Source organism: Vicugna pacos, chromosome 31 (assembly GCF_048564905.1).
Source record: "Vicugna pacos chromosome 31, VicPac4, whole genome shotgun sequence".
Taxonomy (NCBI): Eukaryota; Metazoa; Chordata; class Mammalia; order Artiodactyla; family Camelidae; genus Vicugna; species Vicugna pacos.
The window spans coordinates 9,445,618-9,462,655 of record NC_133017.1 but is presented as its reverse complement, the minus strand read 5'-3'; the positions used below and the strand labels follow the sequence as shown (position 1 = coordinate 9,462,655).

Genomic DNA, 17,038 nt, shown 5'->3' with positions numbered 1-17,038 from the left:
TTAATGCCCAAGATTGTGCAGGTCCTGTTGTGTGCAGACCCATGAGTGTGCAGTTCGAGCAGTGTGCAGGCCCAGCAGTGTGCAGGCCCAGGAGTGTGCAGACACAGGAGGGATCAGTCACAGGAGTGTGCAGATCCAGGAGTATACAGGCCCAGGTGTGTGCAGGCCCAACCTTGTGCAGGCCCAGGAATGTGCAGACAGAGGAGTGTGCAGGCCAAGGAGGGTGCAGGCCCAGGCCAGGGCAGGCCTAAGAGGGTACAGACCCTGGAGTGTGCAGGCCCAGGAGTATGCATGCCCAGGGCTGTGAGTCCCAGCAGTGTTCAGGCCCAGGAGTGTGCAGAATCAGGAGTATACAGGCCCAGGTGTGTTCAGGCTCAAGATTGTGCCTGTCCTGGAGTGTGCAGGCCCATGAGTGTGCAATCAAGGAGTGTGCGGGTCCAGTAGTGTGCAAGCCCAGGCCAGAGAAGGCCCATGCCAGGGAAGGCCCAGGAGTGTACACATCCAGGATTGTGCTGGCCCAGGAGTGTGCATGCGCAGGACTGTGCACGCACAAGAGGGAGTAGGCCGAGGAGGGTGCAGTCCCAGGTGTGTGCAGGCACAAGTGGGAGCAGGCCCAGTAGTGTGAAGGCCCAAGAATGTGCAGGTCCTGGAGAGGGCCGGCCGAATAGGGGGCAGGCCCAGGAGAGGGAAGGCCCAGGAGTTTGCAGGCTCTGGAATGTGCACACGAGGATTTGTGCGGACCCAGGAGAGGGCAGGCCCAGGAGTGAGCAGACAGAGGAGTGTACAGGCCCAGGAGTGTGCAGGACCAGGAGTGTGCAGACACTGGAGTGTGCAGAGACAGGAGTGTGCAGGCCCAGGAGTGTGCCGGCACAGGTGGGAACAGGGCTAGGAGTGTGCAGGCATAGATGGGAGCAGGCCCAGGAGTGTACAAGCCCAGGTTTATGCAGGTCCAAGTGTGCGCAGGTCCAGGAGTATGAAGGCCCAGGTGTCTGCTGTCCCAGGAGTGTGCAGGTCCTGAAGTTTGCAGGCCCAGGAGTGTACAAGCCCAGGTTCATGCAGGCCCGTGTGTTCGCAGGTCCAGGAGTATGAAGGCCCAGGTGTCTGCTGTCCCAGGAGTGTGCAGGTCCTGAAGTTTGCAGGCCCAGGAGTGTACAAGCCCAGGTTCATGCAGGCCCGAGTGTTCGCAGGTCCAGGAGTATGAAGGCCCAGGTGTCTGCTGTCCCAGGAGTGTGCAGGTCCTGAAGATTGCAGGCCCAGGAGTGTGCAGACAAAGGTGTGTGCAGGCCAAGGAGGGTGTAGGTCCTGGAGTGTACAGGCCCAGGAGTGTGCAGGCCAAGGCGTGTGCAGACTCCGCAGTGTGCAGAGAAAGGATTGTGCAGGCCCAAGATTGTACAGGCCTTGGGCTGTGCAGCCCAGCAGTGTTCAGGCCCAGGAGTGTGCAAAATCAGGATTATACAGGCCCAGGTGTGTTCAGGCTAAATATTGTGCATGTCTTGGAGTGTGCAGGCCTATGAGTGTGCAATCCAGGTGTGTGCGGGCCCAACAGTGTGCAAGCCTAGGCCAGAGAAGGCCCATGCAGGGAAGGCCCAGGAGTGTACAGATCCAGGAGTGTGCAGGCCCAGGAGTGTGCATGCCCAGGAGTGTGCAGGCACAGGAGGGAGCAGGCCCAGTAGTGTGAAGGCCCAAGAATGTGCAGGTCCTGGAGAGGGCCGGCCGAATAGGGGGCAGGCCCAGGAGAGGGAAGGCCCAGGAGTTTGCAGGCTCTGGAATGTGCACACGAGGATTTGTGCGGACCCAGGAGAGGGCAGGCCCAGGAGTGAGCAGACAGAGGAGTGTACAGGCCCAGGAGTGTGCAGGACCAGGAGTGTGCAGACACTGGAGTGTGCAGAGACAGGAGTGTGCAGGCCCAGGAGTGTGCCGGCACAGGTGGGAACAGGGCTAGGAGTGTGCAGGCATAGATGGGAGCAGGCCCAGGAGTGTACAAGCCCAGGTTTATGCAGGTCCAAGTGTGCGCTGGTCCAGGAGTATGAAGGCCCAGGTGTCTGCTGTCCCAGGAGTGTGCAGGTCCTGAAGTTTGCAGGCCCAGGAGTGTACAAGCCCAGGTTCATGCAGGCCCGAGTGTTCGCAGGTCCAGGAGTATGAAGGCCCAGGTGTCTGCTGTCCCAGGAGTGTGCAGGTCCTGAAGTTTGCAGGCCCAGGAGTGTACAAGCCCAGGTTCATGCAGGCCCGAGTGTTCGCAGGTCCAGGAGTATGAAGGCCCAGGTGTCTGCTGTCCCAGGAGTGTGCAGGTCCTGAAGATTGCAGGCCCAGGAGTGTGCAGACAAAGGTGTGTGCAGGCCAAGGAGGGTGTAGGTCCTGGAGTGTACAGGCCCAGGAGTGTGCAGGCCAAGGCGTGTGCAGACTCCGCAGTGTGCAGAGACAGGATTGTGCAGGCCCAAGATTGTACAGGCCTTGGGCTGTGCAGCCCAGCAGTGTTCAGGCCCAGGAGTGTGCAAAATCAGGATTATACAGGCCCAGGTGTGTTCAGGCTAAATATTGTGCATGTCTTGGAGTGTGCAGGCCTATGAGTGTGCAATCCAGGTGTGTGCGGGCCCAACAGTGTGCAAGCCTAGGCCAGAGAAGGCCCATGCAGGGAAGGCCCAGGAGTGTACAGATCCAGGAGTGTGCAGGCCCAGGAGTGTGCATGCCCAGGAGTGTGCAGGCACAGGAGGGAGCAGGCCGAGGAGTGTGCAGTGCCAGGTGTGTGCAGGCACAAGTGGGAGCAGGCCCAGTAGTGTGAAGGCCCAAGAATGTGCAGGTCCTGGAGAGGGCCGGCCGAATAGGGGGCAGGCCCAGGAGAGGGAAGGCCCAGGAGTTTGCAGGCTCTGGAATGTGCACACGAGGATTTGTGCGGACCCAGGAGAGGGCAGGCCCAGGAGTGGGCAGACAGAGGAGTGTACAGGCCCAGGAGTGTGCAGGACCAGGAGTGTGCAGACACTGGAGTGTGCAGAGACAGGAGTGTGCAGGCCCAGGAGTGTGCCGGCACAGGTGTGAACAGGGCTAGGATTGTGCAGGCATAGATGGGAGCAGGCCCAGGAGTGTACAAGCCCAGGTTTATGCAGGACCAAGTGTGCGCAGGTCCAGGAGTATGAAGGCCCAGGTGTCTGCTGTCCCAGGAGTGTGGTGGTCCTGAAGTTTGCAGGCCCAGGAGTGTACAAGCCCAGGTTCATGCAGGCCCGAGTGTTCGCAGGTCCAGGAGTATGAAGGCCCAGGTGTCTGCTGTCCCAGGAGTGTGCAGGTCCTGAAGATTGCAGGCCCAGGAGTGTGCAGACAAAGGTGTGTGCAGGCCAAGGAGGGTGTAGGTCCTGGAGTGTGCAGGCCAAGGCGTGTGCAGACTCCGCAGTGTGCAGAGACAGGATTGTGCAGGCCCAAGATTGTACAGGCCTTGGGCTGTGCAGCCCAGCAGTGTTCAGGCCCAGGAGTGTGCAAAATCAGGATTATACAGGCCCAGGTGTGTTCAGGCTAAACATTGTGCATGTCTTGGAGTGTGCAGGCCTATGAGTGTGCAATCCAGGTGTGTGCGGGCCCAACAGTGTGCAAGCATAGGCCGGAGAAGGCCCATGCAGGGAAGGCCCAGGAGTGTACAGATCCAGGTGTGTGCAGGCCCAACATTGTGCAGTCCCAGGAGTGTGCAGGCCCAGGTATGTGCAGGCCCAGGCCATGGCAGGCCCAGGAGGGTACAGACTCTGGAGTGTGCAGACCCAGGAGTATGCATGCCCAGGGCTGTGAGGCCCAGCATTTTTCAGGCCCTGGAGTGTACAGAATCAGGTGTATACAGGCCAAGGTGTGTTAATGCCCAAGATTGTGCAGGTCCTGTTGTGTGCAGACCCATGAGTGTGCAGTTCGGGCAGTGTGCAGGCCCAGTAGTGTTCAGGCCCAGGAGTGTGCAAAATCAGGATTATACAGGTCCAGGTGTGTTCAGGCTCAAGATTGTGCATGTCCTGGAGTGTGCAGGCCCATGAGTGTGCAATCCAGGAGTGTGCAGGCCCAGTAGTGTGGAAGCCAGGGCCAGAGAAGGCCCATGCCAGGGAAGGCCCAGGAGTGTACAGATCCAGGAGTGTGCAGGCCCAGGAGTGTGCATGCCCAGGAGTGTCCAGAGGAGGGGTTTGAGGCCGTGGTGGGATGTACTTCACAGGCATAAATAGCGTAAAGAGCATAAAACTACATGATAGTGATGGTCGGACAGCATGGGAATGCACTTAATGTTCCTGAAATGCACAATTTAAAAGGGAAAAAAATCTGTATTTTATTAAAGGAGGTGGAAAATTGAAAAATATAGGATGCCATAAATGATGTAAAACAAATAACCTAAACTAAAGAAAAACAAAACAAAAGCAAATTCAGGGGTAGGGAAGTCAACTTCGGGTAGGGGAGGGGATTTATGGTGGGATTTTGGAGAAGGTGTAGGAGGGTGCAGAGGGGCACAGCCCTAGTGGGTGATGATGCCTAAAATGGTTCTCCACTGCCCAGCGGCCCAGGTGCAGGTGCAGGAACTGCAGGCTTCTCAGGAGCAGCAAGATCAGCAGGAGCAGCAGGCTCTTCAGGAGTGGCAAGATCAGCAGGAGCTGCAGGCTCTTCAGGAGTGGCAAGATCAGCAGGAGCTGCAGGCTCTTCAGGAGTGGCAAGATCAGCAGGAGCGGCAGGCTCTTCAGGAGCTGCAGGCTCTTCAGGATCGGCTAGATCAGCAGGAACGGCAGGTTCTTCAGGAGCGGCTAGATCAGCAGGAATGGCGGGCTCTTCAGGAGTGTCTAGATCAGCAGGAACGGCAGGCGCTTCAGGAGCGGCGGGCTCTTCAGGAATGGCAGGCTCTTCAGGAGCCGTGGGCTCTTCAGGAGCGGCTAGATCAGCAGGAGAGGCAGGCTCTTCAGGAGAGGCAGGCTCTTCAGGAGCGGCTAGATCAGCAGGAGCGGCAGGCTCTTCAGGAGCGGCGGGCTCTTCAGGAGCGGCTAGATCAGCAGGAACGGCGGGCTCTTCAGGAGCAGCTAGATCAGCAGGAATGGCAGGCTCTTCATATGCAGTTGGAGCAGCAGGATCTTCATGTTCAGCAGGAGCAGCTGGAGGGAGTTCGCGTTCTCCTGCTGGACCCTGGTGGTCCTGTTTTTGTTCTCTGGCGTCTTCCCCTGCCCCTGCCTGCTCTGGACCTGTAACTGTTGGATGTGGAGAGAGCTTTAAGTCTAGTGGTTGTGCTCAGGCACAACCTGGAAAAAGGTACCCACATGGCTCCCTTTCCACGTGCCTTTTCAAGGACAGAAATCTTCCCAGAGCTTTGCAGACAGCTCCCACCGAGCAAGTGCCCACAGGCACTTGTTCTGTGACTGAATTCTTCCAGACAGGTGGTCTGAGGCCCGTCTTTGTTCTGGTCCCAACAGCAGACTTTGGGAATGCCTCCCTGTGTGGCCCAGCCCTCCGCCCTCCCTCACCTACACACCCGCACCGGCCCTGCCCTTCTCACCTTTGGGCTGTGCTTCGGGGGGCTCCTGGCCCTCTACCTGAATCCCCGGGTGGTGGGCCCGGTGCTCCAGGTCAGAGCCGGGGGTGCTGAGCTGCCCCTCAGCCCTGGGCAAGATCCTGGGGAGAGACCTGGGCGACGTCTGGGCAGGAGGCCGTGGTGGTGGGGAGCCCTTCATACCCAGACTCTTCCGGAGCCTGTGCTGGCCTTCCACAGTGTGGCACACCAGCCCCTCACTTGGGGAGCTGGCATGAGTGTCCTGGTTCCCCGGATCCTGCGGTGTCTGGCTCTGCAATGACAGTGACCGGCAGCCGGCCCGGCCCGCAGGTCTCAGAGCCCTGCCTGGCCAGGACCACTCCTGCTTCTGCCCCACTCGACCGTCTGCTGCCTGATCAGACTGGGACCTTGGTCATCTCAGTCACCCGGGAGGCAAGAGACACACCCTAGGGCATGGGCGCCACCTCGGGCAGCAGGGCCCTGCCCCGGTTCTCCACATCCCAGCCAGCCCGCTTGGACCCAGGTTGGTGACGTGATCGGCCCCCCAGGCCTCTGACCCTTCCTCAGCCTGCTCTTGCTTGAGGCAGGACCCCCCCAACATGACTGCCCCACCGCCACCAGTCAGGAAGGGGCTGTGGGGCCACCCGGGTGGGGTCTGAGTGGTGGCCTGGCCTGGGCGGGCCTGCCCTGGGCCTCCCTGTGTTACCTTTCGGTCCCTCTGGCCAAAAGGCCAGAGGCGCCTGGGGTGAGACCCGACCCACTGTCGGCACTGTTGGCAAAGGCCGTTGCTGCGGGCTTTCCGGGGGCCGCGACCTCGGGATCTTGGGATGCAACAAAACATGTCTGAGCTGAGCTGAGTTCACCAGCCAAGTAGGTTGAGAAGTGTCCTTCTCTACACAGCGGGTGCCTGGTGACCTGGGTCCCAAGTTCTGTTGGGCTCTGTTGCCAGGGAAGTGAGGTCACTTCCTGGGGTCCCCTTCCCCAAGCTTCCTCCTTACACAAAGCTCCCCAAGGGCCTCTCTGGGCTGCTGATGGCTCACTTCCCACCCCATGCCATGTCCACCCAGTGACACCAACACGGCCCCTCCTATAGCCCTGGGGAGGCCTGGATGCAGCCAGGGTCACAGCTCTGATGACACAGCTGGCTTCAGACCCAGCTCCCCCGCCAGCAGTGCTGTCACCCTGGACAAGCCACCTGCTTCTCAGGGTCTCCCCAATCCCCCATCGGCGCAGTGGGGATCATTCTGGACCCGGCTTCCTAGGAAAGCCATCATGTCTCTAGAACCACAAACACCTACTGCACCTGTCACCTCTGCGGGCTGGCATCACAGGGAGCTCATGCACAGACTCAGCAAAGGAAGGGCCCCACAGAGGGCTGGTGTGCAGGCCAAGGAGTGTGCAGGCCCAGGACTGTGCAGACGAGGCATTGTGTGGGCCCAGGAGAGGGCAGGCCTAGGAGTGTGCAGGGACAGAAGTGTGCAGGCCCAGGAGTGTGCAGGGCCAGTAGTGTTCAGGCCCCGGAGAGTGCAGGAAAGGTGAGGGCCATCACAGGAGAGGGCAGGGCCAAATGGGGCAGGCCAAGGAGTGTGCAGGACAAGGAGTTTGTAGGCCGAGGAGTATGCGGTCACAGGAGTGAGCAGGCCCAGGTGTGTGCAGTCCTTGGAGTGTGCAGGCCCAGGAGAGGGCATGCCCTGGAATGTGCAGGCCCAGGAGTGTGTAGGTACAGGAGGGAGCAGGCCCAGGAGTTTGCAGACGAAGGAGTGTGTAGGGACAGATGCGAGCAGGCCCTGGAGTGTGCAGCGCCAGGAGTGTGCTGGTCCATGAGAGGGTCGGCCGAAGTGGGGGCTGGCCCGGGATAGGGCATGGCCAGGGGTGTGTAGGTCAAGACTGTGCTTGCCCAGGATTATACAGTCCCAGGAGTGAGCATGTACAGGAGTGTGCAGGCCCAGGAGTGTAGAAGCCCAGGTTTGTGCAGGCCCAGGTGTGCGCAGGTCCAGGAGCATGCAGGCCCAGGTGTGTGCAGTCCCAGGAGAGTGCAGGCCCTGGAGAGGACAGGCCCTCGAATGTGCAGGCCCAGGAGTGTGCAGGCCAAGCAGTGAGCACCCCCAGGAGTGTGTAGGCCCAGGAGTGTACAGGCCCAGGAGTGTGCAGCCCCAGGCGTGTGCAGACTCCGGAGTGTGCAGACACAGGGGTGTGCAGGCCCAGGACTGTACAGGTTAGGGCTGTGCAGGCCTAGCAGTGTCCAGGCCCAGGAGTGTGCAAAATCAGGAGTATACAGGCCCAGGTGTGTTCAGGCTCAAGATTGTGCATGTCCTGGAGTGTGCAGGCCCATGAGTGTGCAATCCAGGAGTGTGCGGGCCCAGTAGTGTGCAAGCCAGGGCCAGAGAAGGCCCATACCAGGGAAGGCCCAGGAGTGTACATATCCAGGGGTGTGCAGGCCCATGAGTGTGCAGGCCCAGAGTGTGCACTCGAGGGATTGTGCGGGCCCAGGAGAGGGCAGGCCCAGCAGTGTGCAGGCCCAGGAGTGTGCAGACACAGGAGGGATCAGTCACAGGAGTGTGCAGATCCAGGAGTATACAGGCCGAGGTGTGTGCAGGACCAACCTTGTGCAGGCCCAGGAATGTGCAGACAGAGGAGTGTGCAGGCCAAGGAGGGTGCAGGCCCAGGCCAGGGCAGGCCTAAGAGGGTACAGACCCTGGAGTGTGCAGGCCCAGGAGTATGCATGCCCAGGGCTGTGAGTCCCAGCAGTGTTCAGGCCCAGGAGTGTGCAGAATCAGGAGTATACAGGCCCAGGTGTGTTCAGGCTCAAGATTGTGCCTGTCCTGGAGTGTGCAGGCCCATGAGTGTGCAATCAAGGAGTGTGCGGGTCCAGTAGTGTGCAAGCCCAGGCCAGAGAAGGCCCATGCCAGGGAAGGCCCAGGAGTGTACAGGTCCAGGAGTGTGCAGGAGCAGGAGTGTGCAGACACTGGAGTGTGCAGAGACAGGAGTGTGCAGGCCCAGGAGTGTGCCGGCACAGGTGGGAACAGGGCTAGGAGTGTGCAGGCATAGATGGGAGCAGGCCCAGGAGTGTACAAGCCCAGGTTTATGCAGGTCCAAGTGTGCGCAGGTCCAGGAGTGTGAAGGCCCAGGTGTCTGCTGTCCCAGGAGTGTGCAGGTCCTGAAGTTTGCAGGCCCAGGAGTGTACAAGCCCAGGTTCATGCAGGCCCGAGTGTTCGCAGGTCCAGGAGTATGAAGGCCCAGGTGTCTGCTGTCCCAGGAGTGTGCAGGTCCTGAAGATTGCAGGCCCAGGAGTGTGCAGACAAAGGTGTGTGCAGGCCAAGGAGGGTGTAGGTCCTGGAGTGTACAGGCCCAGGAGTGTGCAGGCCAAGGCGTGTGCAGACTCCGCAGTGTGCAGAGACAGGATTGTGCAGGCCCAAGATTGTACAGGCCTTGGGCTGTGCAGCCCAGCAGTGTTCAGGCCCAGGAGTGTGCAAAATCAGGATTATACAGGCCCAGGTGTGTTCAGGCTAAACATTGTGCATGTCTTGGAGTGTGCAGGCCTATGAGTGTGCAATCCAGGTGTGTGCGGGCCCAACAGTGTGCAAGCCTAGGCCAGAGAAGGCCCATGCAGGGAAGGCCCAGGAGTGTACAGATCCAGGAGTGTGCAGGCCCAGGAGTGTGCATGCCCAGGAGTGTGCAGGCACAGGAGGGAGCAGGCCGAGGAGTGTGCAGTGCCAGGTGTGTGCAGGCACAAGTGGGAGCAGGCCCAGTAGTGTGAAGGCCCAAGAATGTGCAGGTCCTGGAGAGGGCCGGCCGAATAGGGGGCAGGCCCAGGAGAGGGAAGGCCCAGGAGTTTGCAGGCTCTGGAATGTGCACACGAGGATTTGTGCGGACCCAGGAGAGGGCAGGCCCAGGAGTGAGCAGACAGAGGAGTGTACAGGCCCAGGAGTGTGCAGGACCAGGAGTGTGCAGACACTGGAGTGTGCAGAGACAGGAGTGTGCAGGCCCAGGAGTGTGCCGGCACAGGTGGGAACAGGGCTAGGAGTGTGCAGGCATAGATGGGAGCAGGCCCAGGAGTGTACAAGCCCAGGTTTATGCAGGTCCAAGTGTGCGCAGGTCCAGGAGTGTGAAGGCCCAGGTGTCTGCTGTCCCAGGAGTGTGCAGGTCCTGAAGTTTGCAGGCCCAGGAGTGTACAAGCCCAGGTTCATGCAGGCCCGAGTGTTCTTAGGTCCAGGAGTATGAAGGCCCAGGTGTCTGCTGTCCCAGGAGTGTGCAGGTCCTGAAGATTGCAGGCCCAGGAGTGTGCAGACAAAGGTGTGTGCAGGCCAAGGAGGGTGTAGGTCCTGGAGTGTACAGGCCCAGGAGTGTGCAGGCCAAGGCGTGTGCAGACTCCGCAGTGTGCAGAGACAGGATTGTGCAGGCCCAAGATTGTACAGGCCTTGGGCTGTTCAGCCCAGCAGTGTTCAGGCCCAGGAGTGTGCAAAATCAGGATTATACAGGCCCAGGTGTGTTCAGGCTAAACATTGTGCATGTCTTGGAGTGTGCAGGCCTATGAGTGTGCAATCCAGGTGTGTGCGGGCCCAACAGTGTGCAAGCCTAGGCCAGAGAAGGCCCATGCACGGAAGGCCCAGGAGTGTACAGATCCAGGAGTGTGCAGGCCCAGGAGTGTGCATGCCCAGGAGTGTGCAGGCACAGGAGGGAGCAGGCAGAGGAGTGTGCAGTGCCAGGTGTGTGCAGGCACAAGTGGGAGCAGGCCCAGTAGTGTGAAGGCCCAAGAATGTGCAGGTCCTGGAGAGGGCCGGCCGAATAGGGGGCAGGCCCAGGAGAGGGAAGGCCCAGGAGTTTGCAGGCTCTGGAATGTGCACACGAGGATTTGTGCGGACCCAGGAGAGGGCAGGCCCAGGAGTGAGCAGACAGGAGTGTACAGGCCCAGGAGTGTGCAGGACCAGGAGTGTGCAGACACTGGAGTGTGCAGAGACAGGAGTGTGCAGGCCCAGGAGTGTGCCGGCACAGGTGGGAACAGGGCTAGGAGTGTGCAGGCATAGATGGGAGCAGGCCCAGGAGTGTACAAGCCCAGGTTTATGCAGGTCCAAGTGTGCGCAGGTCCAGGAGTGTGAAGGCCCAGGTGTCTGCTGTCCCAGGAGTGTGCAGGTCCTGATGTTTGCAGGCCCAGGAGTGTACAAGCCCAGGTTCATGCAGGCCCGAGTGTTCTCAGGTCCAGGACTATGAAGGCCCAGGTGTCTGCTGTCCCAGGAGTGTGCAGGTCCTGAAGATTGCAGGCCCAGGAGTGTGCAGACAAAGGTGTGTGCAGGCCAAGGAGGGTGTAGGTCCTGGAGTGTACAGGCCCAGGAGTGTGCAGGCCATGGCGTGTGCAGACTCCGCAGTGTGCAGTGACAGGATTGTGCAGGCCCAAGATTGTACAGGCCTTGGGCTGTGCAGCCCAGCAGTGTTCAGGCCCAGGAGTGTGCAAAATCAGGATTATACAGGCCCAGGTGTGTTCAGGCTAAACATTGTGCATATCTTGGAGTGTGCAGGCCTATGAGTGTGCAATCCAGGTGTGTGCGGGCCCAACAGTGTGCAAGCCTAGGCCAGAGAAGGCCCATGCAGGGAAGGCCCAGGAGTGTACAGATCCAGGAGTGTGCAGGCCCAGGAGTGTGCATGCCCAGGAGTGTGCAGGCACAGGAGGGAGCAGGCCGAGGAGTGTGCAGTGCCAGGTGTGTGCAGGCAAAAGTGGGAGCAGGCCCAGTAGTGTGAAGGCCCAAGAATGTGCAGGTCCTGGAGAGGGCCGGCCGAATAGGGGGCAGGCCCAGGAGAGGGAAGGCCCAGGAGTTTGCAGGCTCTGGAATGTGCACACGAGGATTTGTGCGGACCCAGGAGAGGGCAGGCCCAGGAGTGAGCAGACAGAGGAGTGTACAGGCCCAGAAGTGTGCAGGCCCAGGAGTGTGTCGGCACAGGTGGGAACAGGGCTAGGAGTGTGCAGGCATAGATGGGAGCAGGCCCAGGAGTGTACAAGCCCAGGTTTAGGCAGGTCCAAGTGTGCGCAGGTCCAGGAGTATGAAGGCCCAGGTGTCTGCTGTCCCAGGAGTGTGCAGGTCCTGTAGTTTGCAGGCCCAGGAGTGTACAAGCCCAGGTTCATGCAGGCCCGAGTGTTCTTAGGTCCAGGAGTATGAAGGCCCAGGTGTCTGCTGTCCCAGGAGTGTGCAGGTCCTGAAGATTGCAGGCCCAGGAGTGTGCAGACAAAGGTGTGTGCAGGCCAAGGAGGGTGTAGGTCCTGGAGTGTACAGGCCCAGGAGTGTGCAGGCCAAGGCGTGTGCAGACTCCGCAGTGTGCAGAGACAGGATTGTGCAGGCCCAAGATTGTACAGGCCTTGGGCTGTGCAGCCCAGCAGTGTTCAGGCCCAGGAGTGTGCAAAATCAGGATTATACAGGCCCAGGTGTGTTCAGGCTAAACATTGTGCATGTCTTGGAGTGTGCAGGCCTATGAGTGTGCAATCCAGGTGTGTGCGGGCCCAACAGTGTGCAAGCCTAGGCCAGAGAAGGCCCATGCACGGAAGGCCCAGGAGTGTACAGATCCAGGAGTGTGCAGGCCCAGGAGTGTGCATGCCCAGGAGTGTGCAGGCACAGGAGGGAGCAGGCCGAGGAGTGTGCAGTGCCAGGTGTGTGCAGGCACAAGTGGGAGCAGGCCCAGTAGTGTGAAGGCCCAAGAATGTGTAGGTCCTGGAGAGGGCCGGCCGAATAGGGGGCAGGCCCAGGAGAGGGAAGGCCCAGGAGTTTGCAGGCTCTGGAATGTGCACACGAGGATTTGTGTGGACCTAGGAGAGGGCAGGCCCAGGAGTGAGCAGACAGAGGAGTGTACAGGCCCAGGAGTGTGCAGGACCAGGAGTGTGCAGACACTGGAGTGTGCAGAGACAGGAGTGTGCAGGCCCAGGGGTGTGCCGGCACAGGTGGGAACAGGGCTAGGAGTGTGCAGGCATAGATGGGAGCAGGCCCAGGCGTGTACAAGCCCAGGTTTATGCAGGTCCTAGTGTGCGCAGGTCCAGGAGTATGAAGGCCCAGGTGTCTGCTGTCCCAGGAGTGTGCAGGTCCTGAAGTTTGCAGGCCCAGGAGTGTACAAGCCCAGGTTCATGCAGGCCCGAGTGTTCGCAGGTCCAGGAGTATGAAGGCCCAGGTGTCTGCTGTCCCAGGAGTGTGCAGGTCCTGAAGATTGCAGGCCCAGGAGTGTGCAGACAAAGGTGTGTGCAGGCCAAGGAGGGTGTAGGTCCTGGAGTGTACAGGCCAAGGCGTGTGCAGGCCAAGGCGTGTGCAGACTCCGCAGTGTGCAGAGACAGGATTGTGCAGGCCCAAGATTGTACAGGCCTTGGGCTGTGCAGCCCAGCAGTGTTCAGGCCCAGGAGTGTGCAAAATCAGGATTATACAGGCCCAGGTGTGTTCAGGCTAAACATTGTGCATGTCTTGGAGTGTGCAGGCCTATGAGTGTGCAATCCAGGTGTGTGCGGGCCCAACAGTGTGCAAGCCTAGGCCGGAGAAGGCCCATGCAGGGAAGGCCCAGGAGTGTACAAATCCAGGAGGGTGCAGGCCCAGGAGTGTGCATGCCCAGGAGTGTGCAGGCACAGGAGGGAGCAGGCCGAGGAGTGTGCAGTGCCAGGTGTGTGCAGGCACAAGTGGGAGCAGGCCCAGTAGTGTGAAGGCCCAAGAAATTGAAGGTCCTGGAGAGGGCCGGCCGAATAGGGGGCAGGCCCAGGAGAGGGAAGGCCCAGGAGTTTGCAGGCTCTGGAATGTGCACACGAGGATTTGTGCGGACCCAGGAGAGGGCAGGCCCAGGAGTGAGCAGACAGAGGAGTGTACAGGCCCAGGAGTGTGCAGGACCAGGAGTGTGCAAACACTGGAGTGTGCAGAGACAGGAGTGTGCAGGCCCAGGAGTGTGCCGGGACCGGTGGGAACAGGGCTAGGAGTGTGCAGGCATAGATGGGAGCAGGCCCAGGAGTGTACAAGCCCAGGTTTATGCAGGTCCAAGTGTGCGCAGGTCCAGGATTGTGAAGGCCCAGGTGTCTGCTGTCCCAGGAGTGTGCAGGTCCTGAAATTTGCAGGCCCAGGAGTGTACAAGCCCAGGTTCATGCAGGCCCGAGTGTTCGCAGGTCCAGGAGTATGAAGGCCCAGGTGTCTGCTGTCCCAGGAGTGTGCAGGTCCTGAAGATTGCAGGCCCAGGAGTGTGCAGACAAAGGTGTGTGCAGGCCAAGGAGGGTGTAGGTCCTGGAGTGTACAGGCCCAGGAGTGTGCAGGCCAAGGCGTGTGCAGACTCCGCAGTGTGCAGAGACAGGATTGTGCAGGCCCAAGATTGTACAGGCCTTGGGCTGTGCAGCCCAGCAGTGTTCAGGCCCAGGAGTGTGCAAAATCAGGATTATACAGGCCCAGGTGTGTTCAGGCTAAACATTGTGCATGTCTTGGAGTGTGCAGGCCTATGAGTGTGCAATCCAGGTGTGTGCGGGCCCAACAGTGTGCAAGCCTAGGCCAGAGAAGGCCCATGCAGGGAAGGCCCAGGAGTGTACAGATCCAGGAGTGTGCAGGCCCAGGAGTGTGCATGCCCAGGAGTGTGCAGGCACAGGAGGGAGCAGGCCGAGGAGTGTGCAGTGCCAGGTGTGTGCAGGCACAAGTGGGAGCAGGCCCAGTAGTGTGAAGGCCCAAGAATGTGTAGGTCCTGGAGAGGGCCGGCCGAATAGGGGGCAGGCCCAGGAGAGGGAAGGCCCAGGAGTTTGCAGGCTCTGGAATGTGCACACGAGGATTTGTGCGGACCCAGGAGAGGGCAGGCCCAGGAGTGAGCAGACAGAGGAGTGTACAGGCCCAGGAGTGTGCAGGACCAGGAGTGTGCAGACACTGGAGTGTGCAGAGACAGGAGTGTGCAGGCCCAGGAGTGTGCCGGCACAGGTGGGAACAGGGCTAGGAGTGTGCAGGCATAGATGGGAGCAGGCCCAGGAGTGTACAAGCCCAGGTTTATGCAGGTCCAAGTGTGCGCAGGTCCAGGAGTATGAAGGCCCAGGTGTCTGCTGTCCCAGGAGTGTGCAGGTCCTGAAGTTTGCAGGCCCAGGAGTGTGCTGACACAGTAGGGATCAGTCACAGGAGTGTGCAGGTCCAGGAGTGTGCCGGCCCAGGTGTGTGCAGGCCCAACATTGTGCAGTCCCAGGAGTGTGCAGGCCCAGGTATGTGCAGGCCCAGGCCATGGCTGGCCCAGGAGGGTACAGACCCTGGAGTGTGCAGACCCAGGAGTATGCATGCCCAGGGCTGTGAGGCCCAGCATTTTTCAGGCCCTGGAGTGTACAGAATCAGGTGTATACAGGCCAAGGTGTGTTAATGCCCAAGATTGTGCAGGTCCTGTTGTGTGCAGACCCATGAGTGTGCAGTTCGAGCAGTGTGCAGGCCCAGTAGTGTTCAGGCCCAGGAGTGTGCAAAATCAGGATTATACAGGTCCAGGTGTGTTCAGGCTCAAGATTGTGCATGTCCTGGAGTGTGCAGGCCCATGAGTGTGCAATCCAGGAGTGTGCAGGCCCAGTAGTGTGCAAGCCAGGGCCAGAGAAGGCCCATGCCAGGGAAGGCCCAGGAGTGTACAGATCCAGGAGTGTGCAGGCCCAGGAGTGTGCATGCCCAGGAGTGTCCAGAGGAGGGGTTTGAGGCCGTGGTGGGATGTACTTCACAGGCATAAATAGCGTAAAGAGCATAAAACTACATGATAGTGATGGTCGGACAGCATGGGAATGCACTTAATGTTCCTGAAATGCACAATTTAAAAGGGAAAAAAATCTGTATTTTATTAAAGGAGGTGGAAAATTGAAAAATATAGGATGCCATAAATGATGTAAAACAAATAACCTAAACTAAAGAAAAACAAAACAAAAGCAAATTCAGGGGTAGGGAAGTCAACTTCGGGTAGGGGAGGGGATTTATGGTGGGATTTTGGAGAAGGTGTAGGAGGGTGCAGAGGGGCACAGCCCTAGTGGGTGATGATGCCTAAAATGGTTCTCCACTGCCCAGCGGCCCAGGTGCAGGTGCAGGAACTGCAGGCTTCTCAGGAGCAGCAAGATCAGCAGGAGCAGCAGGCTCTTCAGGAGTGGCAAGATCAGCAGGAGCTGCAGGCTCTTCAGGAGTGGCAAGATCAGCAGGAGCTGCAGGCTCTTCAGGAGTGGCAAGATCAGCAGGAGCGGCAGGCTCTTCAGGAGCTGCAGGCTCTTCAGGATCGGCTAGATCAGCAGGAACGGCAGGTTCTTCAGGAGCGGCTAGATCAGCAGGAATGGCGGGCTCTTCAGGAGTGTCTAGATCAGCAGGAACGGCAGGCGCTTCAGGAGCGGCGGGCTCTTCAGGAATGGCAGGCTCTTCAGGAGCCGTGGGCTCTTCAGGAGCGGCTAGATCAGCAGGAGAGGCAGGCTCTTCAGGAGAGGCAGGCTCTTCAGGAGCGGCTAGATCAGCAGGAGCGGCAGGCTCTTCAGGAGCAGCGGGCTCTTCAGGAGCGGCTAGATCAGCAGGAACGGCGGGCTCTTCATATGCAGTTGGAGCAGCAGGATCTTCATGTTCAGCAGGAGCAGCTGGAGGGAGTTCGCGTTCTCCTGCTGGACCCTGGTGGTCCTGTTTTTGTTCTCTGGCGTCTTCCCCTGCCCCTGCCTGCTCTGGACCTGTAACTGTTGGACGTGGAGAGAGCTTTAAGTCTAGTGGTTGTGCTCAGGCACAACCTGGAAAAAGGTACCCACATGGCTCCCTTTCCACGTGCCTTTTCAAGGACAGAAATCTTCCCAGAGCTTTGCAGACAGCTCCCACCGAGCAAGTGCCCACAGGCACTTGTTCTGTGACTGAATTCTTCCAGACAGGTGGTCTGAGGCCCGTCTTTGTTCTGGTCCCAACAGCAGACTTTGGGAATGCCTCCCTGTGTGGCCCAGCCCTCCGCCCTCCCTCACCTACACACCCGCACCGGCCCTGCCCTTCTCACCTTTGGGCTGTGCTTCGGGGGGCTCCTGGCCCTCTACCTGAATCCCCGGGTGGTGGGCCCGGTGCTCCAGGTCAGAGCCGGGGGTGCTGAGCTGCCCCTCAGCCCTGGGCAAGATCCTGGGGAGAGACCTGGGCGACGTCTGGGCAGGAGGCCGTGGTGGTGGGGAGCCCTTCATACCCAGACTCTTCCGGAGCCTGTGCTGGCCTTCCACAGTGTGGCACACCAGCCCCTCACTTGGGGAGCTGGCATGAGTGTCCTGGTTCCCCGGATCCTGCGGTGTCTGGCTCTGCAATGACAGTGACCGGCAGCCGGCCCGGCCCGGAGGTCTCAGAGCCCTGCCTGGCCAGGACCACTCCTGCTTCTGCCCCACTCGACCGTCTGCTGCCTGATCAGACTGGGACCTTGGTCATCTCAGTCACCCGGGAGGCAAGAGACACACCCTAGGGCATGGGCGCCACCTCGGGCAGCAGGGCCCTGCCCCGGTTCTCCACATCCCAGCCAGCCCGCTTGGACCCAGGTTGGTGACGTGATCGGCCCCCCAGGCCTCTGACCCTTCCTCAGCCTGCTCTTGCTTGAGGCAGGACCCCCCCAACATGACTGCCCCAC

The 17,038-nt window shown here is 59.9% G+C and overlaps 1 protein-coding gene across 1 annotated transcript in view; it reads left to right on the top strand.

Moving 5' to 3' along the window:
* The window catches only part of LOC140690596 (uncharacterized), a 46,348-nt gene extending 29,945 nt beyond the window's left edge, over window positions 1-16,403 (top strand). Inside the window, exons 4-5 of the mRNA XM_072952463.1 lie at window positions 4,575-4,898; window positions 15,552-16,403. Of these exons, the coding sequence (XP_072808564.1) occupies window positions 4,575-4,898; window positions 15,552-16,127 (900 nt within the window). The 3' untranslated portion in view covers window positions 16,128-16,403. The remainder of the gene's footprint in view (window positions 1-4,574; window positions 4,899-15,551) is intronic.
* The last annotated feature ends 635 nt before the right edge of the window (window positions 16,404-17,038 follow it).